General features: G+C 47.0%; 8 protein-coding genes across 8 annotated transcripts; 4 read left to right on the forward strand and 4 right to left on the reverse strand.

Annotated features, from left to right (window-relative positions):
- Nucleotides 1-650: 650 nt before the first annotated feature.
- N7479_002808 (GAS2 domain protein) lies at nt 651-4798 on the forward strand (the record flags this gene model as incomplete). The annotated part of the gene is made up of 2 exons (XM_057250505.1): nt 651-3269; nt 3326-4798. The coding sequence occupies 2 exons, from the start codon at nt 651-653 to the stop codon at nt 4796-4798; spliced, it is 4092 nt and encodes a 1363-aa protein (XP_057114937.1).
- Nucleotides 4799-8504: 3706 nt separating this feature from the next.
- Nucleotides 8505-11155, reverse strand: N7479_002809 (GTPase-activating protein GYP7; the record flags this gene model as incomplete). The annotated part of the gene is made up of 5 exons (XM_057250506.1): nt 8505-8845; nt 8901-9219; nt 9274-9536; nt 9588-10959; nt 11009-11155. The coding sequence occupies 5 exons, from the start codon at nt 11153-11155 to the stop codon at nt 8505-8507; spliced, it is 2442 nt and encodes an 813-aa protein (XP_057114938.1).
- A 9-nt stretch (nt 11156-11164) lies between these two features.
- Nucleotides 11165-11394, reverse strand: N7479_002810 (uncharacterized protein; the record flags this gene model as incomplete). The annotated part of the gene is made up of 2 exons (XM_057250507.1): nt 11165-11265; nt 11307-11394. The coding sequence occupies 2 exons, from the start codon at nt 11392-11394 to the stop codon at nt 11165-11167; spliced, it is 189 nt and encodes a 62-aa protein (XP_057114939.1).
- An 800-nt stretch (nt 11395-12194) lies between these two features.
- N7479_002811 (aromatic ring-hydroxylating oxygenase subunit alpha) lies at nt 12195-13384 on the forward strand (the record flags this gene model as incomplete). Its single annotated transcript, XM_057250508.1, has 5 exons — nt 12195-12281; nt 12340-12492; nt 12549-12730; nt 12784-13199; nt 13260-13384. 5 exons carry the CDS (start codon nt 12195-12197, stop codon nt 13382-13384), a joined length of 963 nt encoding a protein of 320 aa, XP_057114940.1.
- A 295-nt stretch (nt 13385-13679) lies between these two features.
- N7479_002812 (putative iron-sulfur cluster-binding protein) lies at nt 13680-15249 on the forward strand (the record flags this gene model as incomplete). The annotated part of the gene is made up of 6 exons (XM_057250509.1): nt 13680-13931; nt 13988-14465; nt 14518-14872; nt 14930-14952; nt 15005-15127; nt 15179-15249. The coding sequence occupies 6 exons, from the start codon at nt 13680-13682 to the stop codon at nt 15247-15249; spliced, it is 1302 nt and encodes a 433-aa protein (XP_057114941.1).
- A 365-nt stretch (nt 15250-15614) lies between these two features.
- On the reverse strand, nt 15615-17381 carry N7479_002813 (uncharacterized protein; the record flags this gene model as incomplete). Its single annotated transcript, XM_057250510.1, has 1 exon — nt 15615-17381. The coding sequence occupies one exon, from the start codon at nt 17379-17381 to the stop codon at nt 15615-15617; it is 1767 nt and encodes a 588-aa protein (XP_057114942.1).
- Nucleotides 17382-19622: 2241 nt separating this feature from the next.
- N7479_002814 (polysaccharide lyase) lies at nt 19623-20402 on the reverse strand (the record flags this gene model as incomplete). Its single annotated transcript, XM_057250511.1, has 1 exon — nt 19623-20402. One exon carries the CDS (start codon nt 20400-20402, stop codon nt 19623-19625), a length of 780 nt encoding a protein of 259 aa, XP_057114943.1.
- A 2897-nt stretch (nt 20403-23299) lies between these two features.
- Nucleotides 23300-27129, forward strand: N7479_002815 (uncharacterized protein; the record flags this gene model as incomplete). The annotated part of the gene is made up of 2 exons (XM_057250512.1): nt 23300-26240; nt 26294-27129. The coding sequence occupies 2 exons, from the start codon at nt 23300-23302 to the stop codon at nt 27127-27129; spliced, it is 3777 nt and encodes a 1258-aa protein (XP_057114944.1).
- Nucleotides 27130-27406: the final 277 nt, after the last annotated feature.

Consider the following 27406-nt stretch of genomic DNA (forward strand, 5'->3'; position numbering starts at 1 on the left):
CCTGGAATTTCTGATATCTGCTTTCCTCACAGTTTAAACATGAAATATTGCTTTTTTCTACCCCTCCGACACACTTCAATAGTTCAAATTATACCAAATGAAGTAATTAATAAATCAATGAAGAATAGTAACTAATTTCCCCCATACATAGTAAAGGCGGATCACCCGGCAATGGTTCGTGTCGGCAACTCCACTCGACCTTAGGGCCTCTCCCCTGATCCGATCTCCACTTCTCAATGGTCAAAATAATTCAACTTCAGAAAATCTTCCGATTGTTTTGATTGTGATTGTTTTGATATTTTATTGTGATCAGAAAGCAGGTCTTTCTCCTCCTTGTCGCTCATTTGTGCCCACCTCGCACCAGCCACCTTCTCTCTCTCCGCACCCTCGTTTCTCGCCTCTCACCTTTGTACTTCGACATCCCTCGTCAACCTTCAATCATTTTCTCATTTCTTTATTTTCTCTCCAAATCCCAAGAGCTTATTGCTCGCCAAGTTCTGCACCCTCTTAAGACGCGCGTCTCAGCATGCGGGCTCGACAGTCCTCTTTCCCGCCCTCGATCCGACGTCCGTCACTTACATGCCATCCTCGAGCCACTCGAGGCTTCCTGTGACTTTACACCCCCGACCAAGGCTGAGCATCTATTCGGCATGGCAGCCAGTCGAATAAATCCGGATTACCCTTCTATCCGCCTCTCCCCCTCCCATTCCCGAAATAACTCGCGCTCAACCTCACTTGAAAGAATGCCTAGCTCCGTCTACCAACAACTCGACCCTCTCCTCAGCAACCTCTCTCCCGAATCAACTCTTCAAGCCCTCACATCAACCGATGCAGTACCTTCGAACGAACAACGCGCCCATGATATCCTCGCACGAAGTATCTCGCAAGTGTCGCCTTCAGAACGCGCCTTAGGGATACGCGCAGCGGTAGCTGCCCAAAACTTGAATTTGTGGTACAAAGAGGTTCAATCATGGGACTGGCCAAATCAACGCGACGCGAAGGTTGGGTTGGGTTTCCTTCCTCCATCTGTGTCGCAATCTGGGGGAAATCCCAGCCCTCCGATGTTCTTGGCTCCCCCTAGCAACACCCAACAAAGCTACTATGGAAGCTTGTTAGCCAGCGTGGTCGAGCGATATGAGAGGAGATCCGATGAAATCCGTGATGGAATGGACGATCTTAACGTGGAAGAATTAAAAGAACACGTTTTGAATGCTCACATTCCATCCAGGTCTCGACCCTCTTCCGCCACAAGCTGCGTGTCTGTGCCTCCGCCGCTCAGCTATGTACAGCTGAGTGACTTCACAGCTGTCATTACAGCGACAATCCTGCGAGCTCTGCCATACCTTTCGCGACTGACTGCCCTACTTGCCACTTGGGAAGTTCGCATTTTTGTCTTGCGCCAAATTCCTGTTCTGCTCAGAGAGCTGAGCTTGACCCGCTCCGCCCTTGACTCCTCCCTCCACGCCTTACAAACCCCGCATTCTTCTGTCTCCGATCCAAACGAATCGTCCGATGCATCCCTAGCTGCCGATCATGTTAAACTGGAGTCCGCAGTTGTGGCTGTCGGGAGGCGGATGGATCGAGTTCTCGACGCGTTGGAGGGTCGCCCAGATTCTTTGCCTGGACAATGGATTGATGACTTGGAAGCCATCGAGTCTGACTTTGCCACATGGGTGGTGGAGGCTGATAAACGCAAAGTTCGCAACGAGTGGTTGCGGTCAAAAGCTGAGTCTCAAATGGCTGAAATGCGCGCAGCCGGCCTCCAGCGCGCAGAGTCATTGAAGGAAACACGGCAGGACCCGTCATCTGATACAGCTGTATCGGAACCTTCAGATGATCTCTGTTCCCCTCAGGAGCAGGCCGTTGAACTTCAGTGTGGCCTGGAAGTCTCGCCCGGCGACGGAAGACCAGCTAGCCCACAACCTATTAAACAATCAACAGTGCCTATTAAAGAAACGCCGCTCCCCGCAGGTCGGGTCGAAGGGAACGCTTCACCAAACTTGAAACTCTCGATATCTTTTTTAAAGTCTCCACTCGAAGAGAAATATGAAGATCTCACACCTGTGGCCATGGCAGAGGACTTAGACACGCCAACACAGTCCGACTTTCCTCCAGCTTCTGCAATCAGTCGACAGCTCTTTTCGGCTCCTGCACATATACCTTGCGCAATTGATCGCACCTTGGAAAACAAGGAAAACATTCTTCCGCTCGGCTTCCAACAGCCCGACGGGGCAGTGTCATCTCCCAGCCAGGCTTCGACAAAATCAAGTCCATTATTCGAGAATAGGGCTCTCGCCGAAGATCCTTTCCTTGAGCATTCAGCCGCATCTGAAATAGGAGTCCAAATTCCTGAGGTGCTTGTTTCTGTTGATGTACCTGCCGCCGAAGAGCCCCAGGCCTCTGCTGACCACAAACACTTGGCGGTTGGTACTAGGACAGATGAGAAAGACAGGAACTCTGATGCGAGAGAACAGCCTTCTCCACATTCCCGACCAACCAAACTCAAGCCTGAACCTGAAACCATCAGTTCTCCTGTTTACCAAGAGCCTAAATCCCCGGACAGGTCGAGTGAACAGAATCAGTGTGATACTCCAGTAGCAGCAGCTATCTCTCCGGTGCTTACACCGAACAGGTCGGACATTCAAGTGCCGAAATCGAGAGCATCTGGAAGGATTTCACAAATACCCATGGCTGTGGCGTCGCCTAAGTCAGGCTCAAATCATACGCCCATCAAGTCTCACCATCCGTTGAATGAAGGGAAAGCCGAATCTTCCCAACGGACAGTTCGCAAGCCGTTACAGAGTCCTATCAAACTTTCCAAATCCCGCCCAGGGAAGTCTGGTCTCAACGAAGATGGCAAAGTGGTGCATAAAATAACACATCGTCGTCGGACATCTACTGGATCTGTAGGCTCCTTGCTTTCAGACCATTCTTCCCTGATATCCACCCCTGAGGCGCCTGAGCCGCGTACTGCTTCCTCTAATGTGACACCTATTGGGCCATCATCTCCCCCTGAATCTAGACATCCTCTTTCGCATGGTGACTATACCTTGAGAGAGGATCGTCTGCGTCGTTTGGAAAATCAAAAGCCTGACCCGCGAATCTCTTTCGAGCAAACTTGCACAGTCAGCCTGCCCCTTGAGCGGTTTATTAATGAACGCTTGGAGTTGGGGCTAGGAAGTGAGTCGGCGCCAGGTGTGGCTAGCGTGAACCCGTCTAGGACCAGGACACACTCCGTCACATCTGCCGACTTCCCTAAACCCCCAAAGGTATGTGAACCAACTGTTGATTTGCTTATATGCTCATCGCTAATTCGTTATTCTAGACACAAACGAAAATCACATTCCAGGATAATTCTGCTGCATCCAGTCCTCTGGCTCCACGCCTTCCTACTCGCCATCATCAATTGTCCCGAGGAAAGTCTGCATCTGACCTGAACTCTCAAAATGAGATGGCAAAAATCGCGGAACGAAACAAAAAGACATTTGGGATGAACTCCGCCCGAAGAGCCATGGAGCACCTTCTTCAGCCCAAATCTCTCCGATGGCGACAGCGACTGACTGCCCATCCAAGTCTCGAAAGTCTGGGTGTGAAGAGGCAAGAGTTATCCTATGTAGAAGAGCATGGATCTGAACCCACTGATTTCGGATTCCGCGCTTCCTCGCCAACCAAACACACGAAGCAACCGCGAGACCAGCTCGACGAAAAGATTAACTCTATTCTCAACTCTTTGCCTGGTCATATCCATTTAGTGGACTCCAACCACGAAGCCGACACATCCTCGTCATCGTCGTCCCTGGATCGACGAATGCGGTACCGATCCGAATCCCCCACTGGACCAATCACTCGCAGCACCACTCCTGCACCTTCTCTGACGTTGATGCCCGCTGCCCGGAGACGGCATTCACATGCCTACAAGACAGAGGATAGCTGCGTCAAACTCTATCACCTCCACCACGGGGGCCAGTCCGCACCGACAAAACTGTTCGTTCGCACCGTAGGGGAAGAGGGGCAGCGAGTGATGGTTCGTGTTGGCGGTGGATGGGCTGACCTTGGCGAATACCTTCGCGAATATGTAATTCACCATGGTCGCCGCAAGGTGTCTGAGACACCCCGTGTGGAGGTGCAGGGCCTAAAATCACGTTCCTCGCCATCTTACCCATCTCCAAGTACCATGTTGACTCCAGCTACCTCGTATCTTGCCTCCGGCCGGGCTACTCCGTCCCGACCACAATCCGTGCTCAGTGCTCGGCCCCCTTCATCCCTTACCGTTCACAAGAAAAGACGAGGCTCAACCGCATCAGATGTAATGGGCACCAGGGCAGTGACAACAGGCCATCTACCTTCCTTCACCTCACCCCCACCAGTTGTCGCCCCTATTCCTTCCTCGACAGGCAGACGCCTGTCAGTGTCCTCCGGCTATTCAATCGGGGATGTTCACTCCCCCGGCAACATCGCTGCCTCCTCAACCGCCAACGAATCCCGCTCCACCCCGCTGGGCCTAGCTGGCCCTAGACCACGTGCTCGGTACGAATCCATGAGCCCAGAAGGTGAAGCCTGGGTTGCAGATGTTCTCCAAAAGACCCGCTGCTCCAGCTCCCATAATCCACCCCAGTTTGCACTGAGCATGACCCCAGACCACGATGCCGATGACCGATTTGATATCGGCGACAGCGGCATGGCGGGACACTCCTTACCCAAAGTCCGCAGCATTGGCGATATCGGGTCTAGCGGCACAAGCAGGCGGGTCGTGCTGAAAGGTCTTGGGTCTCGCCGTCGTGAACTTCGACAGATGTGATCTTTCGCGTATAGATTCTGATATCTTTGATTCCCATATTTTCTCATATTTTTATTTCCCCGGTTTTTACCCATCACGGATGGGTCTGCAGTTATTTTCTCTTCGCATCATCCTGGACCCTCGGCATATCGACATTGGCAGTACATTTTTGACACCGTCCCTTCTATCTCGGGTTTTTATCTTCTCCCCTACTTGCATCAGCGTGGCGAATCTGTTCTCAGTTGGTTTTGTGTTTGATTCGGGATTCGGTGTGGTGTTAGAGCTCAACAATACCCTATAGTTATTTGGTTGATAGAATGATGTTTGCATTTGCAGATAGTTTGATATATATTGCATTATATTTCCTGTGCACTGCGCTTTCCGGGGTAATTCAAAGATCTACGATATCTCGACTTCCATGCGAAAAATTCCAGCAGAACACTACCAGTTCGCGTCAGCTAGAGAGAGGAGGGAAAGGTTTCACTTTTATAAACAACCAGTTAGTTAGTGTTAGTAGCTAGCCTAAAAGTCTTGGCATATAATAAACCTTTATGAGATAGGAGTGTTATAGATATGATATTCCCTACTTGCTAACTAGTGGCGGATAATACACCAGGATAGTGAGAGGGAAGTCATCTGTGCTTCACAGCTTCCTAGCCATCGAATTCCTATAGTTGTGTGATCTTGTATAATATATGTATTCCATCTTATATCAAAACTTTATACCTGATAGTATATGGAGTATTATCAGAAACAGATGAAGAATGTAAAAGATGTCCACTTGTAAACTGAACTAAAATCCACACACCAAGTAGGTCTATAAATCTGGCAAACAGAGTTTCCTCTGGTTACTGCGAAAAGAGTGTACTTTCCAAGGTTGTCTGTAAGAAATCCTATTAATAGACTATATTTTCTTGGCTCTACGATTGTAATTTCGAGAACTTACGGCTGTTAGGCAGCTTAAGAATTCCCTGCTTTACAGCATCTGTGTGAACCGGTAGTACCACAGCTTGTGTAGCCTTTGCTTCTGCCTCCACAGCAACATCCTCTACTTCTAGGACTGTAGAACCGCTGATTAATGAATGCGACGGCTCGTATATAGATCATGGTTTATCTCTATCAGATGCCAACTCCATTCCGATGACTCAGTTACCTGGCAATTCCAGCATGGCCAAACAGGGTCGGGCACAAAAGCCATTGAACGACCTACTCGGGCGATCAATTCCGTTGCAAGACCGATACCAATAGCATGCCGAGCAATTGTATAGTGGGGATAGATCAACAGTGTCCTGGTTGTAATGCCACGCATTTGCTCCGGTGGTCTCACTTCCATTATGGCATGGTTCAGAGGATGGAAAATGCCGAGAGACACCTCGCACTGTTCGGGTATTTTGAGGTACAAGTACTCAGAGTAACCGATATATTGCCATATTTTCGGGTACTCGCTTGGTGCGTAAGTTTCCAGTAGAGGTATCATGACTTGCTCGAGCAGGCAAACTACCCATTTCGTATCCGCAGTGTTCCCAGTTCTCGCGAGATCGCGAACGGCAGCCCCATCCTATATTCGTCAATCATAGCATACTAGATAATATTCACATACATTTACAATGTTTGTGCATGATTGGGCCCCTAATTTTGTATACGTTGGACCGCATGCCAGTCGTGATCTGCCGGAGCGCCCTCCCTATGCAATAGGGTATTCCCTGCGTGTTCCATATCGTGCTTGCAATGATGTATCCGATGGAAAATAGTAAACTGAGTTCAGCAGCTTCTAACTCCTGCTCCCTATATAGGATGATGATTAGTTCATGATCCTATCAGCATATTTAGTACAGTTCTGAAAGCCAGAGACTCAACTTACAAATGTTGAGCAGCAGCTTCGGCCTTTTCTGCAGCTCGGAGTAGGGTATTTATAAGGACTCGAAACACTTGAGCTTGAGCCACGGCTCTTGCAGCTGTCGCTTCTGCAAAAATTTCAGTAGTTTCTGCTCCAACAACGGAAGAAGCGCTGATTAGGGCTTGGTTATTTTCCTTTGCAAGGCCCCCAGCAATAAGGTGATCCTATATTCGTTAATGTCAGCAAACAAGGGTAATATTTGTGTAATCTCACGCCATATAGAGGGGTTGTAACCCTAAATGATGCTTGTCTGTCTTGAAGATATCAAAGCGGAAAAGGATGTAAGGTGTGAACGAATAGGAGAAATGAAGGGAAAGACAGCAGAAGGGAGAGAAAGAAAAATAAAAGGGGGAGGATAGATGAGCCGGAGCTGTCATAATGGGTATTTGAGCAATCTCGCGTTATTTATAGTATATTTGAAAATAGCTGGAATTTACGGAGTACTCTGCACGGAGTTGAGACAAAGGAGAAGATAAAGAAGGATAATTGATAGAAGTTGCTAAGAAAGCAAGACATATTTCTACAAAATCCAAAAGGAAAAGCAATATCCTATGGCCTTAGGCACAAAGTGCACCTTACTGAGCTCAGCTTGTTGCTCGCATTTGGGCGTAGTTCCTGCCTCCGTTTAAGCTGCATGTGATAGTCATAATTAGTTATCATCAATTGGGACCAGCCCGCTTTATAGAATAGTGGTTATCTAGTTCATGACTGTATCAGCATACTTAGTACGGAGTAGAAGAGTTGAAAGTCAAGACTAAACTACGGCTACTGTGCCGCAGCTTCAGCCTCTGCGGCTTGACGAAGGCGATCCACACGAGCACATGTGACAACTGCACGAGCCGTCACTGCTGCCTGAACAGCAGCAGCCTGCCTCTGCTTCAGCTTGGGCCAAGATCGCCCCTCGCGATACCACGAGGGGTAGCATTGTCCTATATCAATTAATAACGCCACAGTGGATAATGTACATGTAACTATTCATATCAGGCGTGTTGGATTAGGTGATAAATATTGATGAGAAACGTATGATAATAATTCGATGGGATGTCAGTGAATGGCTAAAGTAGCTAATGAGTTATGAAGAAGAGAAGAGAAAGCAAAGAAAGCAGATGAGGAGTAGGGCCATTAAATATAGCGAATGTGCGAATATGCGAGGACTTGAGTCCTAGCTACGTAGATTTGTTCATTTGAAAGCCTGATATCTTTCATTCACATCTTATGGATCAAGACAGAGCGACCGTTCTCCATAGTTTCCGTTCGCAGGGAAAATTAGTAAGTAAAAATATGTAATCTATTAAGTAGATCTACTCTTATGAGCTTCTCATACATCCTATAGAAGACAAAGGGGGCAAAGAAGGGCTTCACAACTACCGGTGAATTGACAAACAAATGGGCTATGACTGGGATACTCGTCAAGGGTATAACCCTTGTTCGATACATACATAGCTCTCATGTTTGGGCCACCAACATGGGTGTATTTCCTGGTTTTTGTTCGTTTCAAGCCCGGTACATGTATACACTACTAGGTGTGGTTATATGAAGATTAACTATTGTAGACATCTCTATGATTGCAAAAGAGCCCATAAGAATCATCAGTTGTATTCGAATGCGGGTGGATGAAGACGTTATTGCAAAATCAAAGTGCGATATGGCAAAACACCAAGACATCAATGTCCCTTTACTCCGTAAAATCGAGTCGTTAAAGAAAAAACCAAAGAAGACTATACATAAGGTAATCATAAATCGTGAATAGTCAATAATTTGAGAACAGTGGAAAGCAATTACATGCATATCAAACGAGACATACAATCCCATCATAGCTCTCGATGTCAATCATGAAGTTTGTTGGCGTTTCCAGGGGATGTCTTTCCGAAGTAATTGACGTAGCTCTGGAGAAATCACCTTTGGCTTGTCGGCATCGATTGCCTGTTGAAGCTTGGAGGGGCCAGCGTTGACTCCGCTGCTTGCTCCAATAGCAGGCTGGGGTGACTTTCCCTTGCTCCCTGAAGGTGAATCTTGGCCGGTTGCGCCTGGGCGACGCTGGTGGGTAGTTGGTGCAGCGGGGAAATTTCCTTTCTTGTCGATGGCTTGCACGGAACGCTCGAAACGATGGAAGAGCGACTCCGCACGGGTGAGAATGGGTACGAGATCCATTGTGTTTGACAGCTCGTTAACTGGAGATTGCAACGTTAGTAATGGGATCAATATTACATCCATATTTTAACATACTGTATTTCAGGACTTCATCGAAGTGCTTGAGGTGATCCATGATTACATCTCGGTGCTTCTCGAGTATGGCAAGCGCAATGAACAGGTGGAAACTGCTAGAGAGATAATCGGTCCATAGCGTCTCCCATAAACGTAGGACATCGCTCCAGTCGAATTCCCGTTTGTACCACACCAACAGCATGCGGAAAAAGAAGAAGAAGTTGGTACTCTCGGCAGACTGCAGATGCAAGTAAAGTTGCGGGTCCATGAGCTGGACGAGGTTATCTAGGGCTAATAGCTGGCCACGCATTCCAGACTGGTCCCGGAGGAAATTATGTTCCTGTACAGAGGCATTAGTGAGAGAGTGCGGCGTTTTGCATCGTGGAAAACATACCATTCGATCCATGAATCCCACAAACGCCCAGAAAGCGACAGCATCATCTTGCATCACGGCGTAGATTGGCGCCAGGAGGTCACTCATTCCTTGGACGTACCCGAGATCGGGGTTGAATTCATTGTATGTCAAGAGCATATCCTTCATCTGCTCCAGGTGTACGTTGGTACCTGTCTCGGCAAACGGAGAATCAGGATCCGGATGAGGGATATCTTCGCCCGCAAACAAAGGAATCGTACGGTCGGTGCGGTGAACATCCTTCTCTGTATTCATGTATTAGTAGCCACCATGTCAAATCCGCTTTTTAATCTCACCTATCCGGTTCTTCTGCTCTTTCCAATTATCAAACTGCTCAATCGTTGAGTTGCCCTCGACCATTCGCTCCCACCAGCCTGCTTTCAGCCGGATATACTCATCGCGCTTGGAGTTCATCATCGCTTGGCGCTCCTCGCGACTGCTATCCCACGAATACACACCGAGAAGGAAGAGCCATGCCTCCTTTCTGACGCCATCATTAGGATCCAAACCGCCATGGAAGATCCGTTCCTTGACTTCCTCCGCCGTTACTTGGAGTCTACCCGAGGTAGGGTCGAAGAAGCCCTCCCATTCTTTTAGTTGGAGAACACGGCGTCGCTCCTGGAGAGCTAAGTTCCCAGTCTCCAGCTCTAATATCTCAAAGTCGCCAACAGAGCTATTCTCCATTTCCAGCATATCCTGCGCGGTCCATATACGCTGGTTTCGCTCTTTGTCGCTCTGCTCGGCAACACTCATCGCCCAACGAGCCAAATAGACTCTGGCGCTATCGAATTCATCTTGCAACGTCTGGATCTCTGGATTCTTCATTAGACGGCGCACCTGAGGCGGTATGCGAGGATTTTCTGCAATATCATTGGCAGTCCGACGAGTGAAGGTGGTGATTTTGCTGAGCTGCTCCAGCACTTTCCACCGTGTTTCCTTGAGAGTCTTCATGAATGGATCCATGCTGGCATCAGGCGCTTGGGCCCGGGGTCCGGCGGCGGCGGCTTTGGGCTGTGCCTTTGCTAAGGTGGATTTATCCCCCAGGCTCAGTGGCTGGCCGAAGGACAGCTGGTCCTCTTGCGACGGGTTGATGAGGTAAACGTTGCGGTCCACCGCGGAGCGCTGTACCTCCGCATACCTCCGCAACCATCGCAGTACCTCATCGCCGCCCCAAAACAAACCCCCTTCATTGCCGAATGGATCGAAATTTTCTTTGACCCTCTTCCTCTTTTGTAGAATAGTCGACTCGCATTCGTCGTCATGGAAAAATAGCGCGGGGAAGCCATCGCCCGCTCGGGTATTAATCACTAAGCTCCCAAACCACCATCCCAGACTCGGCGGTCGTACTAACAGAGAGTATATCTCTGATAGTGGAATTGCAAAAGCATACAACCCGATGGGGTCTTTGTAGGTGGTAGTGGTCGGAAGCGGCGGAACGAGGTACTTCTGGCGCGGCGGAGAGTCACCTTCAGAAAGGTCTACCTTCACATATGTATCGTAGGCTTCTCCAAGGGAGGACTCTGGAACCCATGCGAGGAGATAGGAGGGTGTATCGGGGTTTTTGTATTGAGACGGGGATGCATGTGATGTGGGGAGAGGTTTTTGCTGGATAAGGGCGATAAAGCCAGGGATATTATCTTTTGATGACGAAGTTGGATGAACATAGACCTGGATTTCTTGTTAGCTCGATCTTCCTATTGAATAGAAATCATCTCACTTTGCTTTTAGAGAAGAGTAACTTGACCCCTCTATTCGAGGCAGCCTGAGTGATGGTGTTGTATTCATCTTCTTCGTCGTCACTCATGGCGTAACAAGATGCTGGAGGTGATGGTGTAGGCGGAGGAGTATATTGGACTGGGGCCATGATAGAAAGTTAGAACCTTTGAAGTTGAGAAGTTCCAACCTTTTCAAGTTGTTGGAGGTTGAAAGTTGGAAGTTGGAGAAGACGTAATTGCCCGATAAGATACGGATGCTCTGATTTCTGTTAGAGCTCTAGATAGTGATGTCTCTTTCACTCTTCTCTTTCTTTTGATCTTTAGATCTTTGTTGCAATTTTGATTTCTTTGGATTGAAGTTTTTGAATACATCTCTCTCTTTTTCCATTTTGCTCTTTCGCCTCCGGTCGCCACTCTCGGATCCTCCAGGCAGCCAAATTCATAGTGAACCTCAACATAGAGGTAAATAGAATACGCAGGACTCTCTCTTCGTCTATGTGGTCAATTCGATTTGCGAATATATATATATATATATATCTATATTTCTGGTTGTTTTCAGGTGGTCATGGTATTCAGGTATGTGTGTATGTACCTAGATAGGGTAAATAAGGGGTAGCCCATTTAGATCAATCATAATTGGAAGACCACAGCAAATGATTGGAGCAACTTTTGCTATCGGACATTACCTTGAACATTCTGATTTTTTTATTTTTAGTTCTCTTGACATCTTCCTCTAAAGCTAGCTCAAGCATAGACAGGCTAAAAATGCCTACTTAGGTATATCGCCCTCATAGGTCGCCTATTGGTGTCATTCGCCCTTAATCCGACTCATGAAAGTCCCAAGAGATCGGCCCTGCAGATATTTTGTCTATAATCGGGGACTTTGAACGGCCAGGAAGGTATCTCAGAGCTGTGTGTCAGCCGTGTGATCAGACGTGACATCGACGGGACTCAATAACTCATTTGGGAAACGATATACCGCACCTCTCCAACGCACTCAACGCTGGACAGCCTTATTGCCACCAAAAAAATGAATGTTAGTCAATTAAGATTGATAAAAATCATGTTGACGCAAAGCGTAATCTGTGGAGATATAAAAATGCATCTCTTTCGCTGTCACTGTCGCATCTCACAACTTCAATCGTCTCTATTTGATAGTTGAATTTACTCACTAATTTCATAAAAATCATGTCTGAGCTCACTCGCACTTTGCCTGCCTCCTGGTATTGCAGCCAGCCCTTGTATCAGATGGAGCGGCGGGCAGTCTTTCTCAAAGTATGTAACGCAGTATCCTGGCAGTTGAAGGACATCTGGAGACTAACATGTTCTGCAGTCCTGGTACTTGCTTGGTCCAGTCACCCGATTCCAGGTTGTGGGTGAGCATGTTCCATATGAAGTTGCGCAACGGCCTGTCTCTGCGGTTCGCACCTCGGGGGAGACCCTGAACCCTATCGCCGAGGAGCTGAAGGTTGTTTGCACAAAAACGGTTCGTGGGATTCAGGTGAAATGTGAAGTTCCTCCTAATAAATGTGCTACCTACAGGGCAAAGAACTTTGCAACCATCTCACCCCGACGGGGCTTCTCTTCTCAACTATCTCCGACGATGCTCCCAGTTTCCATGAATTCTTCCCAGAGCTTGAGGAGCTACTCGGCAAAGTCGACTTCACCAAGCTGCCACATCGTCGTAGTCTCAACTATGAAGGCCGGTTCAACTGGAAAACCATGTAATATTCTCTCTTATCCTTTCATGTTATATTATTTTATTAAATTTCATCAGGGTCGACGGATATCAAGAGTGTCTACACTGCCAATACACCCATCCGTCTTTCTCCAAATACTACCCGCCGACCTTCTACACCGTGCGCAACAAGCACAACTTCTCGCAGCATATCGCAGACCCGAAAAAGTCAGATGACGGTCTATTCCTGTATTTCTTCCCCACGTGCACGCTGAATGTCTATGGTGGTGGAATGTCCTGCTTCAGAGTATGTCCGACCGCTGACCCGCATGTCACGCGCATGGAATTCGATTACTTCCATCTTGAATCTGGAGACAAGTTCGAAGAATACTTTAAATTCGTACGCCAAGTTGCTATGGAAGACTTCGAGCTCTGCGAGAAGGCCCAGAGCAATCTAGCCAAGGGGGTCTATCACGAGGGAATTTTGAATCCAAATAAGGAGAACGGCGTGTCTTGTGAGTTATGGCTCCTAAAGTTGGTTCGTGCAATAATGCTAACACACATATCTCTCCCAGACTACCAGAGTCGAGTATTTGACATGGTCTGTGAACAGCATGAGTTTGAGAGGACCGCCAAGACAGTGAAAGAGTCTGGAATGGGGGAACACGTTGCATCCTCCATAGTTCAAATGACAGCGTAGTATTGATTCATAGGAATATAGTGGTCGCTCTTTTTTAATACAACTATAATCTTTATTAATGCCTTAGCACAGTATTCACCATATGATAAAGATAACTCCAATCATACAGGGTCAAAAATCAGATGTGACAAGTCAGCCGAGTGATACAGTCAGGAAATTCCAACCCAATCGGGTAATATAGGGAGGCATATGCGCTAACTTTGGAGACTATAACGTGGAGGGGTGACAGCACAAGTATATCAGTGGCAGATGGCAACCACTTTCTATTGTTCAAAATAACAGCGCTTTATTTCTGATGGAGTCTACCGACGCAGATTTCTTCACCTCTCCAGCCTCCGTCCTTGTCGCCTTGGTGACAATTATCTTTCTACTCCACCGAACATGGCCTCATTTATCTCAACCAAAAGCAGATAAAGTCACTAAGTCTATTGCAATCACTTCTCCGGTCAAATCAGACTTGACCGTTTCGAAAGAGCCCGAAATTCCAGAAGGATGGTGGAGCGGTCGGGAAGTCTTCGAGCTCGAACGGCGCGCACTCTTCAGCCAAGTAATAGAAATATCAGTACTATATGGCCTGACAGAATTGCTAACATGCAATTCTAGACATGGCTCTACCTTGCCCACAGCTCTCAGTTCTCAAAACCTGGCGCGTATCAATCTTTTGACGTTGCCGGGTTTCCAGTCTTTCTCATTCGTGGTAAGGATGACAAGATCCGCGCATTTCATAATGTCTGCCGCCATCGCGCCTATACTATCACTAGAAGAGAGACTGGCGCCTCGGCTATTCTTGGTTGCCGGTACCATGGCTGGAGCTATGACACCACTGGTCGGCTAGTGAAGGCTCCTCAGTTTGATGATGTTCCCGGGTTTGATAAGTCGCAGAATAGTCTATTTGAGGTTCATACGCATACCACTGATCAGGGAATGATTTTTGTGAATCTCAATGCTAGTGAGCCGGCTGCATTTGACAGTGAAGTGGCTTCTAATTTAAGCGGATTTGCGCGCATAACTGGTCTGGAAGCGAACTCCACCTGGGTTGCTGGTCAGACTTTGTCGGGAGATTTCAATTGGAAGGTCGGAAGTAAGTAACCAATGTCAATGATGGTAAGATACAATGGCTGATACTAAAATAGCACGGGCTCGTCACCTCAATGCTTATACCAGCGAGCTAGATCGCAGAATTTCTGAAGTATCGGGGCCCTCACTCGTTATGAAGGTTGTCAGGTTTATTACGCAGAAGACAACCCGAGAAGAGTGTATCTTGTTTCCTATTACGCTCATGTATTCGTTTCAAGATGCGGATATATACCTCATCCTTTCCTTCTTTCCCGAGTCTGAGTCCAAGACTCATATTCGCTACGACCTTTTCACCCGCTCTGCTGTCAATGAACTGGAAATTCGGAAACTGTCTGAAGTACTGCAGAGCATGACGAAAAATTTGAGTGAAGAGATTGAGCTTGAATATCAATATATCTCAGCCAAGCAAGAGTGAGTACGATATGCTATCTTATGTCCGACAAGGCCTGTTGCTAATCCTTTAAATAGGACTTCCAGTGAGTTAAACACAGGTATGGTCTTTGAATATGATATTATTTTCTATTACCTAACACAATCAACCAGACGCTCGTCAAATTTTGAGTCTCCTCCAGGAGCACACAAAGCTCGAACGGATGGGAGGGGGTCAGATCCTTCCTGCCATGCACAAGCCAGAGGGAAGCACTCTGTTCCAAAAAGCAGATCAACGTGAGTACTTGGTTGTCAATTAGGTCCTACTATCTACTAATTGACAAATAGTGTGTAAAGAGCTAGACTGTGTTAGCGCTGGATCGCAGAATGGTACTTCATCAAGTGCACTTGACTGGTAGATTTGTTCATTTCTCATCTTTGCTTTGGTCAACCTGTTTATTTAACAATTGGCTTGACGGCTGGGGGCAGTTTAAAAAGGATAAGTTACATATGTAACGCAATAAACATTGATATACTATTTCCAGAATGTGAAAAGAAAGCAGAAGCTATACGTAAATTTCAATATAAACATACAAAACTGGCAAGAAGACTTGAAATTCGAGTCAGAAAAAAATCAACCACAAGCGTAGAACCGAACATAAACTAATTAAAATCCATCAGAAATAAACGAAATGAATATATCATAAGCAGGAAGCGCACTCCCATGCTTTATACAAGAAGCAAAGCCGATCCCTCTGCAAGTACCAGGACTAGACACAACCTCTTAGCTTTGGCGTCCTCTTCTTTTCACATTCTTAGTGATCATATTGCTAGGATCCCTGATAGGACCAAGAGTCTGTCTTCCACCACTACGAGCAGTAATATGGGCCGGCCTCTTCTTCCTAATAGAATTCGCACGAGCGGGATTCGGCTCCATATCCTCATCATACATCAGTGGCACATCATACCCAGAATTACTGCGTAACGTATCAAGGGTATGTTGTAGCTGGGGGCTTCTGGGGTAGCTTTTCCAATCACCTCGAGTGCGTGAGTTATCCCGCGAGCTACCGCTTCGAAGCAGCCGTGTCCCTGTACCGATACTGTGTTTGAGGACAGTCATATCATTATTACGCAGGTACGCATCCAGTGCTAGATGCCATTCACTGCCAGGCCACTTATTGCCCAGGCGGCGGATGAGAGCTTGCATTTTGCGCACTGCGAGCAGTTCCATCACGCTTAGCGTGGGCTCGGTAGCTCGGCCATCGTCGAGCTTGCGCTTGTGTGATGCCAGTCCTTCGGCGATCTCAGTGCCAAAAATCTTGCCGTATTCGTTGCTGAATAGCGACTCCGGTAAGTGTGAGAGGATAATAGCGAATATCTCGCCGCTGTGAATATATGAGCTTCGAGCCGCGCAGATCAAGGCATACCCCTTCGGGCCTCCATCCAACCTGGGCTGCATGGGATCGCATTTCTGACACAGCCAATCAATTGCGGCTGGCTCGTCAAAGCATGCGGCGTACATCAGTGGGTTCATATTTTCTGAGTTTCGGATCTCTGCGTTGAGCATGGAGAATTTTTCGAGCCAGGACATGAACCTAGCTCCGGCGGGGTTGAATGCTGCTGCGATGTGCCAGGAGGATTCTAGCTGCCCGCCAAGTTCGTGATACTGGTGCTCGACATTTCCGATATTGAGCCCGTGTTGGTATAGTGCTTCCGCCACGGCGACTGGTGCGACAGCGCAGAACTCATGCATCGCTGCGTCGTGGAAGATTGTGCGAAGTTCCTCGATCGGCACGAGGTTTGCCTGGCGTAGCCTGTTCAGGGCAATCACAAATTGAGAAAACGCGCCGACACCGACGAGTGAGAGAAGAATGTGGTTCTCGCGGGTTTCTCTGATGTCTCTGGGTTTGATCAGATGTTGAGGATCCGCATTGCTGACAATGAAGGTGAGTAAATCCATGTTGGGACCATTCAATCCTGCCTCCAGCCAGCTTCTTCCTGATAAGTCATAGCCATTGGGCGTGACAATCTTGGAATGGACTAGGAACTCTAAGCAGAAAGAGCATTGCATTGCGGCATCGTATGCAGGGTTGGTCTTGAATGGATGGTTGTCAGTTTCTCTTGGGAACGTTTTGCAATCCGACAAATGGCCCACTGCATCGTCATAATCCGCGTAGGAGTGGATCAATTCTCTCCATTTTTCGACAGTACCAGGGCGTTTGAACCATCTTTCTACGCTCGTTTTGAGGGGTCCAGTATTTTGTACGAGTCCATGCATAGCGTGGATCTTCTTCTCCTCCATATATCGAACTCCCAGTGAGAATCCAACCATTCTGTCATATATGATCTCGAGGGCCTTCTGAGGGAGCTGTGGAAGAGGCAATTTGGTAGCCCATTGGATCTGCTGATTTGGTGTTTTCTTGTCGATGTTGCTTGGCCAGGCAACCTGCAACACGCCACCTTTAACGTTTCCACTTTGCAATCGGTCGAAGATGACTCCCCAAACTGCTGGACCCCAAGAGTCTAGAATTTCTTCGTCGAAGCGGAGCATGATGAATGAACTTGAAAAGGTTTATTGTGAGAATTTAGACTTACCTGTTGCTGTTGACGCACAGCTAGTTTATATCTTGTTCACCTCTCCAATTCTCTACATTTTTGTTTGATCAAAGGAACCAAAGAAGATAAATATAGATACAGTCGCAGTAATTGGATAAATGACCTAAATACCTCCTAAAAGAGTAGACGAGGATGATTCTAAGAGGACAAACGGACAAAGAGTCGAAGAACGGAACTTTCCTCTAGTAATCAGCTCGTATTCATACTTTTGAAGTAAAAAAATGTGCCTAGTCATAGACATCAATTATAATGAGTGCTTAATGGAGTAGAGTGGTCGTTGACGTTCATTTCTCCTCAAGTCAACATTCACAAGTTGAGGTTTGAGTGTCTAGGGAACATCATCTCAGAATCACGCATAGACCAATTACAGATTACTCGTGATTACCAAAGAGATTCGAGGATTCGGGGTAATGTGAAAGGCTGGCTTTTATTGGGTTCACTTGAGAACAAAGATCTTCTTTCACAACTCGGAAGCATCGTTGAAAGATCTCGAGATTTCTAGATACAAATTGAAGCGAAACACTTTCTGTTTCTTATAGAGGAAATGCTATCCAATAATCCAACCTAATCCCAGTCTCTAGGCTTAGTACTATGTGCTTAAGTACTGCACTGTTTGTGAGTGATTATAGTAGAGAGATCTAGATACCCAATTGCACCAAGTAAGAGAAAGATCGGTATCGAAGTTGAAAGCAATTTGCCCGGCTCCGGTTTCAACAAAGCAAGCCGAAGTAAAAAGCCTATTTACATGATATAAAGAATACTATTGACCTTGCAAATACAAAATCAATTGGAATCTATTCATAGTGTTATGCTGTTAGACTAGGAAAACTAAAAAATCACCTAAGATTTCTGCACATCAAAATCCAGGTCAGCACTAAAAGCAGCCCTGGAGCCAGCCGCCTGGGGTAGACTTCTATTATTGCTACTGGCAACTTGCATTAGAACAATTGTTCTAGTGTTTCACCTCCAATTTGTTCTAGAATTTTCTCAAATGTTGGCTCTCTGCATGTATAATTAACAACACGCAACATTTCTGGATTAGTCCCCTCCCCAACCTTGGGAAATATCATGTCTGAAAGAGATAGTATTTACAGAATTGTTACTGGGGTCCAATGATGCAGATGGTCTCCCCTGCAGTCAACACAATTGACAATATCCCCGGGTAGCCGACCTAGGTATCTTTCGATAGCCCAAACGAGGTCAACGCAAGCGTGGTCACGAAGATCTCTTTTTTTCTTAGCCTACACGATCCTTTTCAGCCTCTTTCTCTGTGTACGTATTATCTAGGGGCTATTTCCAAGTCTGATCGGGCGAAAGTGTTTCTGTGGGTGTAAAGTGGGAGGGAACTTTTGCAGAGTACTCGAATTATAACAACGCCCATCTCAAAATTCAATAATAAGCCTGATTACGGGCGAATTCATCCTTATAGATACCTATGAAGGAGCAGGGTATTTCTTAGGTGGAATTTTGTAAGTAGATCGTAAATATTTGAAGTAAACGTGGGATGGTGAGATATCTAAAGGTAGAAACCTTCAAAGCATCTCAAATCAGCATACAATATCACAGCGTGACACAATGTAGTACAGCCACGATTAACATACATTGCAAATCCTAGGGTGAGATCAATATAGGATGATGTCAGTTCTAAATTGGGCACCACGCGGCAAAGGAGGGTCTTCTCCATGTGCACAAAACAGGGGCCACACCCATAATACAATGCATTTGTACTCTGTACATCAAGGTACAACAAACTTTTTATTACTCCGTGTATATATAAAAATTATTCTGAGATACATTGATACAATTGATGCCATTGACCAAACTTTCAACGCATTACTGGCCTCGTTACTCATGGTGATCCTCAACTTCGCGTAGCGAACCCGTTTGGCAGCAAACATAGACCGTTTATTTTAGTTTAATATCCTGATAAGCCCATATGACCCTACGCAAGTTAGAGACTGTGAATACAACATAGCTATAATATGCCCTTGTCTTTTTTTTTTCCCTTTATAGACAACTCCAAATCGAAGAGCAACTCTAGTATAAATCTAGCACAAGCACATTGGTATTTGAGAAAATGAACCATAATTCTGCTTCAGTTCTAGCTAAAAACAAATATCCATTGTTCCTTCAACACTACCCCTGACTAAGAACAGAGTATTCGAAATTACCCAAATCAACACTCGCCGGCTTGGATATCGGCCTCAGCCGCAATATCAGAAAGCTTAGTCCCAGCAGCAATCTCATCATACCAAATCTGCCGAGTCCCCTGGGATCCCTTCATCTGCTTATCGTCGTGCCAGCCATTGGCATAAAGACCAGCCCGGAACTGGAAAGCCCGGTCATCCTCGACGGTAGTGCTGATATTCTGCTCATCCAACACCTTCTTTCCATCAAACCAGACTTTGAAGTATCCCGTCGAACCAGACTCCCACTTCGCCTCAATTTCAAGTCGGTGCCATTCACCTGCAGTCACAGTGGCCAGGTTGTTGAAACCCTTAATCTTCTGATTGCAGACTGTACCCTGCTTGACACGCGAGTAGAGTTTGTTGCCCTTGAGCGCAATCATGGTTGTGGGCATCCAGTCCTCGCAGCCGCTATCTGTGAAGTCGGCGATGAATTGTCCGATGCCGTAGGATTGCACAGGGGAGAATTGCCAGTCGTCTTGGAGTCGGAAGGAGAATCCGTATGCGCCTGTGTCGCCGCGCTTGTACACATTGTTCTTAACCACCTCCGAGTGGTACCGGCCGGAGTAGCTTGCATCGTAGATTTGGGTCATTTTGAGGGCGGTTGTGCCCTTATACACCTGGTCTGTCACTTGCTTCACGGTGCCATGATGTTCTTGGTTGATTTTGTCCCAGCCTGAGGTTGTGCCGATGTTTTTGAAGATTAGGCTTGCCTGGGCGCTCAGGCTGAGTACCAGCAATGCTGCGACTGAGGGGAGTTTTCCAAGCATGGTGGTAGAAGGCACAGTAGTTAATTTGATATAAAGTAAGGTTGGTGGCTGTGTATTCAATCACTTACACTCTCCGGGTTGGGCGTTCTTATACGTACATATCCGAGCTCCCACACAGATACAACCTTCCCTCAATGGGTTGCCCATGGCCCATCAGTCTAACTCATAGTGCCTCATTGAGTCTTGAAGGAAGAGGATTTACTCAAACGAGAAGTGATCTAAGACACCTGAGACGAGCGACCAAGGCTAGATTCATTTACAACGTATTACAAAGTACCCCTGACAGTCCGCCGAGGATAATATGGCGATTCCCATTGGGCCAGGTGCCGAGATTGGCATCCAATTTACTCTATGGAGATGGTAATATATGTATGACCCGCCTGTAGATCATCCAGCTCTTGCTACCCGTTGGCCGAGAGATTCTCTGTAACCCTGCACATCATCACATGTTGGTACATTTTCTGTGGGCAAAGTTTGATAACCATTAATTTTACTGTTATAAGAAAATGATTCAAAGATGTTCCATTGCATATAGAATAAACCGAGGGGAAGTGTGTGTCAGACGAATGAAGTCTCATTAGGCCATAAACAAATATCTTGTTTTTTGCTATGATCTAGCGGTTGACTAGACCGCTGTATTACTTTCGACGATTATAAGCCTGGCTTCGCCTATAATTCCCATTTTGATCAATCTTTAACAATAGATTAAGAACTCAAGCTGGCAATAAAAAACAAGCTCTAGCTACAGACTCTACTTTTGTACATATAGAAGGCGGTATGTGAAGGCATCGAAATGCCAATACTTCGGAGATCCCCCTATAAGCAAAAAGGTTGCCTAATATACGGTATCCACTTTCAAGTTGATACTCAAGTGCATAGATAACAGAATATCGAAACACTCCTTTGTGTCAGACAAGTATATAGGTCATAAACAGATTTAGTCTTTGCCACGGTCTAGGTATAGAATATTGTATTGATTTCAAGTAATATAAGATGAATGATGTGAGACACAGTTATGTACATTTCACTGCATAATTAGGTCCCTGCATGATAAGCCCCAGCTTGGAGTGGGATCTTGATGCTTTTGCCTCAGGCATGAATTTTTCTTTTCCTTTTGCTTTCCTCTTCAGGGCTGCCCATGCTCTCGTCACTTAATTCCAATCTGCTGTATGCTTAAAATGCCAGTTATCTATTTTTCTCTTTCTCTCTATTTCCCTTCCTCTGTCTCCTCTGTTTTTTATTATCAATTATACGTTTGCCTTGCCATCCCAGCTCCCGTGGATCAAACTCCAGTAACCAATCTAATAAACATTGGGAGCTTGGACGTGGAGTTAAAATCATCGAATCTAGCATCAAACCCAGTCCAATTCACACGTGGCATTAAACAAAGATCCCCGAGAACGGGCCTTTCCGCCCCCAACTTTTGCCCGTTTTCTGTATATTAGCCGTAAGATCATAGCCGCGCTATTGCGGGAGAAATATGGAGAGGAGCACGTATATTTCCCTTACATCCCACTTGGACTAGTTGAGTATTTGGTCTTTTGATATTATCCTCCTTCCCGATCAGGTCAATGCTCTAGAGATATTTAAGCAGATACCCACACTGGATTATATGCAAGGTCGGTTGCGATTTGGTTCTTACAATTGCTCGAGGCATTAAAGGGGGATATATCCACCACATGATTCCACAGAAATATTCAGGCAAGATTATTACTGTACACGAGGGAGATGTTCAGCCAGTCAAGTGAGACACGCACTTGGAGGTAAAACTCACTTTTGATTGCACCAGCAAATACTAAAAGATCGAATGAAATTGACTGTTTGGAGAGAAATACGGAGTACATATTCGTACTATATATGTAGTGGTACAACTTGCAAGGTTATAAGCATGGTTTCTACAGGGTGTACAAAGTATACAAATGTACGGAGTACATATGTAATACATAGTACGGAGTAGTTGGTACAACCTTGCAAGTTCGCGGTCATGGTTGGGGCCCCGGGCAATGGGGCGGGAAACATGGCAATCATGCACATTTTGTATTTAGTGGATGAAGGTGTCATTGTATATCATTGGCCGGACTCGGCTATTCGTACATTATGTATCCATATTGTAAATCACTTCCCCTGATAGTTCCTGTCAACATGAGAATAAAGAACATTCATTCCGAGAGAACACGAAGTTCGATGCAAATATAACTACATATTCATAGAAATAGTCACTCTAGTAAGAGTAGAAGAATTTTCAAACATCAACACCCTCCGTATCCTATGTTGTAACCACTTTCTCAATTGGGAATTTGGGGCGTTGAACCTTTCGCCCCAGAGGATCGCTGTTTAGCTGCAGCACACTAAGCCAATAATCGATGGACTAATCAATTATGGTCTGATTCTTTGGCCTGGAGGTCATTCTGAGAAACGCCATACTCTCTGTACAGAGGACCACCTGCTGGTTTCGGGGGCCTAAAAAGGGCGATAGGAACCGGTGCCTAATAATGTTGTGTGATTTTAGACCCTAAAAGAATTCCCACTCCGAGCTTCTTTTCCGTTGAATCTTTGCGAACTCCTATATTTGCAAAAGCGAGAGACAGAGATAAAAAAAAAAGTTGGTGGCTTTGTCACTCTTTGTTCTATACAGCCACAGCCGGGGCGTACTATTTTCTACAAAGAAACCACTACACTTCGCCTCCACGAGTTCGCCCTCCGCGAGTTTTCCATCCACGAGTTTGCCCTCTACAAGGCTGTCTTTGCCGAGACTTCGATTGATGGTATGTTCTAGCGCGTCCAGCAGGTTATTGAGGTTCTTTGAGCAACATCATGGCGTGCTAACAAAGCCCAAGAGTAGCCTAGTTCGGTCAACAATGCCCCTCGAATAAAGATCCAGAATAAGAACTGAGATTATGAGTTCTTGGCTATTAATGGCGCCTCCTATGACTCGTGATCCTTCAACCCAGAAAACCAAGACTTCAAATCGGAAGAAACTATATTTTCGTCCTCCATCCCTGAAGCTTTGTCTGAAACCCTTCGGTCTAGAAGCCCGAGTCACAGCTGTTCGAGGCAGTGTTTCAAGTCAACCGAGTCCCACAGTCGACAAAGACCTACAGAAAATGCTAGCGCAGATCGTGGATACCACTCATGATCCGTCTGAAGCAGTCACAGAGGCCCCTGCTGAACACATGGCATCTGACACTAAAGAGACTGAAGACCAATCATACCGCTTGAGTATCAAAGAAGATATCGCAAGCCGAGAAGTCGGGGACCCTCAGTCTGCCTCCGCGCAGAAACCTTTAGGCACTATGATGAACTTAGAATCACCAGAAGATTCAGACGATGATTCTGAAATTTCTCCATTGTCGGATTCTCTCCATCCAGTGCGTTCAACTTCCCGCTTGGCCCGCTTCTTCCCAGAGCTATCCTCGCACTTCTCTATTGTCTCCCCGATCAGCGCCGATTCCAACATGGACCGCTCGACAGGGCCCTCTTTTTTCGAACGGGAACTAGAAAAACGGGTGCAGAATTTATATCAAAGCTCTGCAGATGTTGCTACCGATCCACATGGGTCTGCAGACATCACTCCTGATTCATGTGGCTCTGTGGACATCGCTCTCGATATAAATGGCTCTGTCGATCAACTAGAGGAGCCCCGCTTGTCTTCTGGGTCTGAGGAGACTTTGGATTGTGCTTCATCATGCTACAGTCGTCGCACTTCAGTTACCAGTCTGGGCAGCACGTTCTGGGGAGATGATGGACGACACCCTTACAAAACAGCCGATGCATACTCAATCTATTCTCCCGTGGCCGCGGGTGTTTTTGACGACGCCGCTTCCATCTGTTCCTCGCAGCCTTCCTCAATAGTGGCTCCCTGCCACCTGCAAGTGCCAAAAATCGTCCGCCCAATGTATATCACCAAAAAGATGTCAATGAACGACCTCAAGAACAAGCCCTTGCCACTAGAGCCATCCTTCGGTCCTAGTTCGGCCCCAAATCGCCCTGAAGACTCCCCTCTTTCGGCAGTTTCGCCACGTTTCAGGCCACAGTGGTCAGCGCAATCCTCTCAGAGAGACTCGGTGATCTCATTGAAACAATCCAACACAGTAAACCATAGCGAATGGAAGGATTCTATGTTACACCAGTCAAATACCCACCGACCAGCCAAACATTCATGTCATACATGCGGGCACAGTCAGCGCCAGCCGCGTCAAGGTCGACAACGGTCAGATCTGGTGGTTGCTGGTCATCGAGCCCGCCATATGCCAACATTAGCGCAGGCCGCCGAAGAACTCGAAGATGCTCTCGCGAGTCTGGCTGATCAAGATTTGACTCATAAGACGCTGCTCATCCTTGATGGACCGTTGCAGATCAGCCGCCACAACGGGGACTTGATTGCTACCCGGCCTGCGCCCCTCCCCCCTTCAACGAAGCCTCACTCAAAAACATCACAAGGGAAGTCGACACTGAAAAACAGTCGAGTCAACACAATCAAATCAACAGGTCCAAGTCCATTTAAAGAAAAAAGTCACAAACAGAGTAAGAAGGAGGCGAAAGACAAGCCTCGTCGATCGGGCAAAGACAAGGAAACCGATGAAAAACCCGCAAAAAATCCATCCAAGGAAAACATCAAAAAAGAAAAATCCATGAAATCTTTCCTGACATTTCGCAAGCAAAGCCAAGCGCCGCGTGATGAAGTTCATGTCAATTCACGGTCGGAGGATTCCCTCCACATGACAGTCGAATCGCATTCTGCCGATCCTCTCGATCTGCCCCCCACGCGCAACAGCCTGTTACTCCAATTGCCTCGCCTGCAAACTAATCATCTCGGGAATCCCTTTGATCAAGTTGCAGAAAAAGCAGTTGTGCCAGGTAGCCCTGGCCCGGTCGCCATGGAGGGCGTGGAACTAGAGAAGGTCATAGTCCCTAACAAAGTCCGTCAGAGTTGGGCTATGGTCTCGACTGCCCAAGCGAGCAGCATCAGACTCACCGAACAGGTCTATGAACTTCCCGCTACTCCCCCGTCACCTGTATCCACGCCAAATCCCCAAGCCAAGCGCAATGTCCCAGTCAAGATCCCCCTCCCCGAAGATATGCCGGTGGATTTGATTCTGTCAATCATGCAGAACATTGACTCTCTGGATGACCTTTTCAATTTCGTCCTCGTCAACAGAAAGATCTACACTGCGTTCAAACGTCGCGAGCTGTCTATGCTGAAAAGTACCCTATTCCAAATGTCCCCACCCGCTTGGGAGATGCGCGAGATGAGTCCGCCATGGGAAATGGAGTGGCAGCTACTCATAGATCCCGACTCCCAGGTTCCAGAATATACGCCCACGCTGTATCTGCAGAGGTACGCGCAGGATATCTACACTCTTGCCAAGCTGAAGGCGCTGGTCCTTGCGCGGTGCGCTCCCTTCTTGCGTCGCGATACCATTCGTGGCCTGGCGGGCGTGGATAACACCCGCGCTGAGGAAGTCGACGATGCCTTCTGGCGGCTCTGGACCTTCTGTCGGATTTTCGGTAGTGGTAAGGGGCGAGAGAATGATATTGCTGGCCAAATGGACTGGCTGAAGGGTGGCGTCCAGGCGAGAAATCATTCCACCTCGAGTTCAACGATGACACAGCCTTTCGGTATGAATAACGTTCTATTTGAACCGCCCGAGGGGTTCGGTCGTGGCAACCTTTCCGGTCTATCGCAGAAGCAGATGTACGATCTAACGGAGATCTGGACGTGCATGGGTGTTCTATTACAGCCGTTGCATGGAAAGTGCATTGAAGCTCGCAAGGTCGGCATTTTTGATGGCATGAACGTCCCAGATGGTGAGCTAGCTCTCGAAGAGACTGTCCTCGGTAAGTCAAACCAACATTCTGCCTATTTGGTCACGGCTAACTCAGAAATACAGAGGAGTGGACTTCATACATTCTCACACTCGGTCTAGGTGCAGTCTTAACACTCAGCTCAGTCTGCCCGGCCGATACCACCACCGCCACATTCATCAAAGCGAAAGAAATAGGTCTTGCCAAATGGGAGCCAACCGAAACCGAAGCAAGTCGATCATCATTCCTGAAAGAAGCAGTCTCGCGCGCCTACGAACTTGAAGAACGCGCACTTGACAGCCCGACCGAAATAAGCCCGCAAAAGACAAGCCCTGTCGAGAATGACCGCGAGACCCGTGAGCGCCAGGCTGGATTCGCCCACGAGCTTCGTCGCCGTCGTGAGCGCGGTCTCACCCCCGACCCCAACGGCCGGTTGTCCTTCTCTGCCGAACGCCCTATGTCGGAGTTCAGCACTATTGTCCATAATCTCAACGGGTCGATTCGAAATCACAGGCCCATTCCATCTGTGCCCGCGCTCGTTCTTGACAGGTCCTCAACGTCAACCTCTGAGACGGCTCCTCATACTCCGACTCGCCCGGCCGATCTTGCCAGTCTTCTTCCTTCATCGCATACTCCACCGCCAGCGGGTATGATGCCTCTGCCTCTCCGGCTGCAGGTTCTGGATCCTGTTGACCGCGCCATTGATATGATGGTTAATCAGCTTGGCTTTCATACAGAAGATGCTAAGTGGGCTCTTAAGATTACGGATACTGGTGAAGGGATTGATGCTCCTGCTGCTGTGGAGTTGCTTCAGCGTCAGCGGAAAAAGAATGAGCGCAATCCCTTTGGTCAAGGTGATACCCTGCTCTCGGATGTTATTAAGCGTCAAAAGTCACAAGAATCTGGCTGGCGCTGGGCTTGACAGTGTTTTAGTTCTTGTTTCTTGTTGTTTCTTGTTGTTTCTTGTTTTTTCCGTCTGCATTTTCACGCCATTTACCCCTGCCACGATCATTATGTGCTATATACCCTTGCTGTTTATCTTTGAATTTCCTGTTTTCTTTGTATTTTAGATCATTCTCCAAGATCTTTCCCTGTTTCTCTATCCCTCGAAATGTGCTTACGTCTGTTTAATACTAATCTCATGTTTTTAATATTTATAGCAGACATATTTAGCGAATAAATTGCAGTTTTTTATACAG

The sequence above is a fragment of the Penicillium vulpinum genome (assembly GCF_028829585.1).
Source record: "Penicillium vulpinum strain IBT 29486 chromosome Unknown utg000001l_segment0_segment0, whole genome shotgun sequence".
Lineage (NCBI taxonomy): Eukaryota > Fungi > Ascomycota > Eurotiomycetes > Eurotiales > Aspergillaceae > Penicillium > Penicillium vulpinum.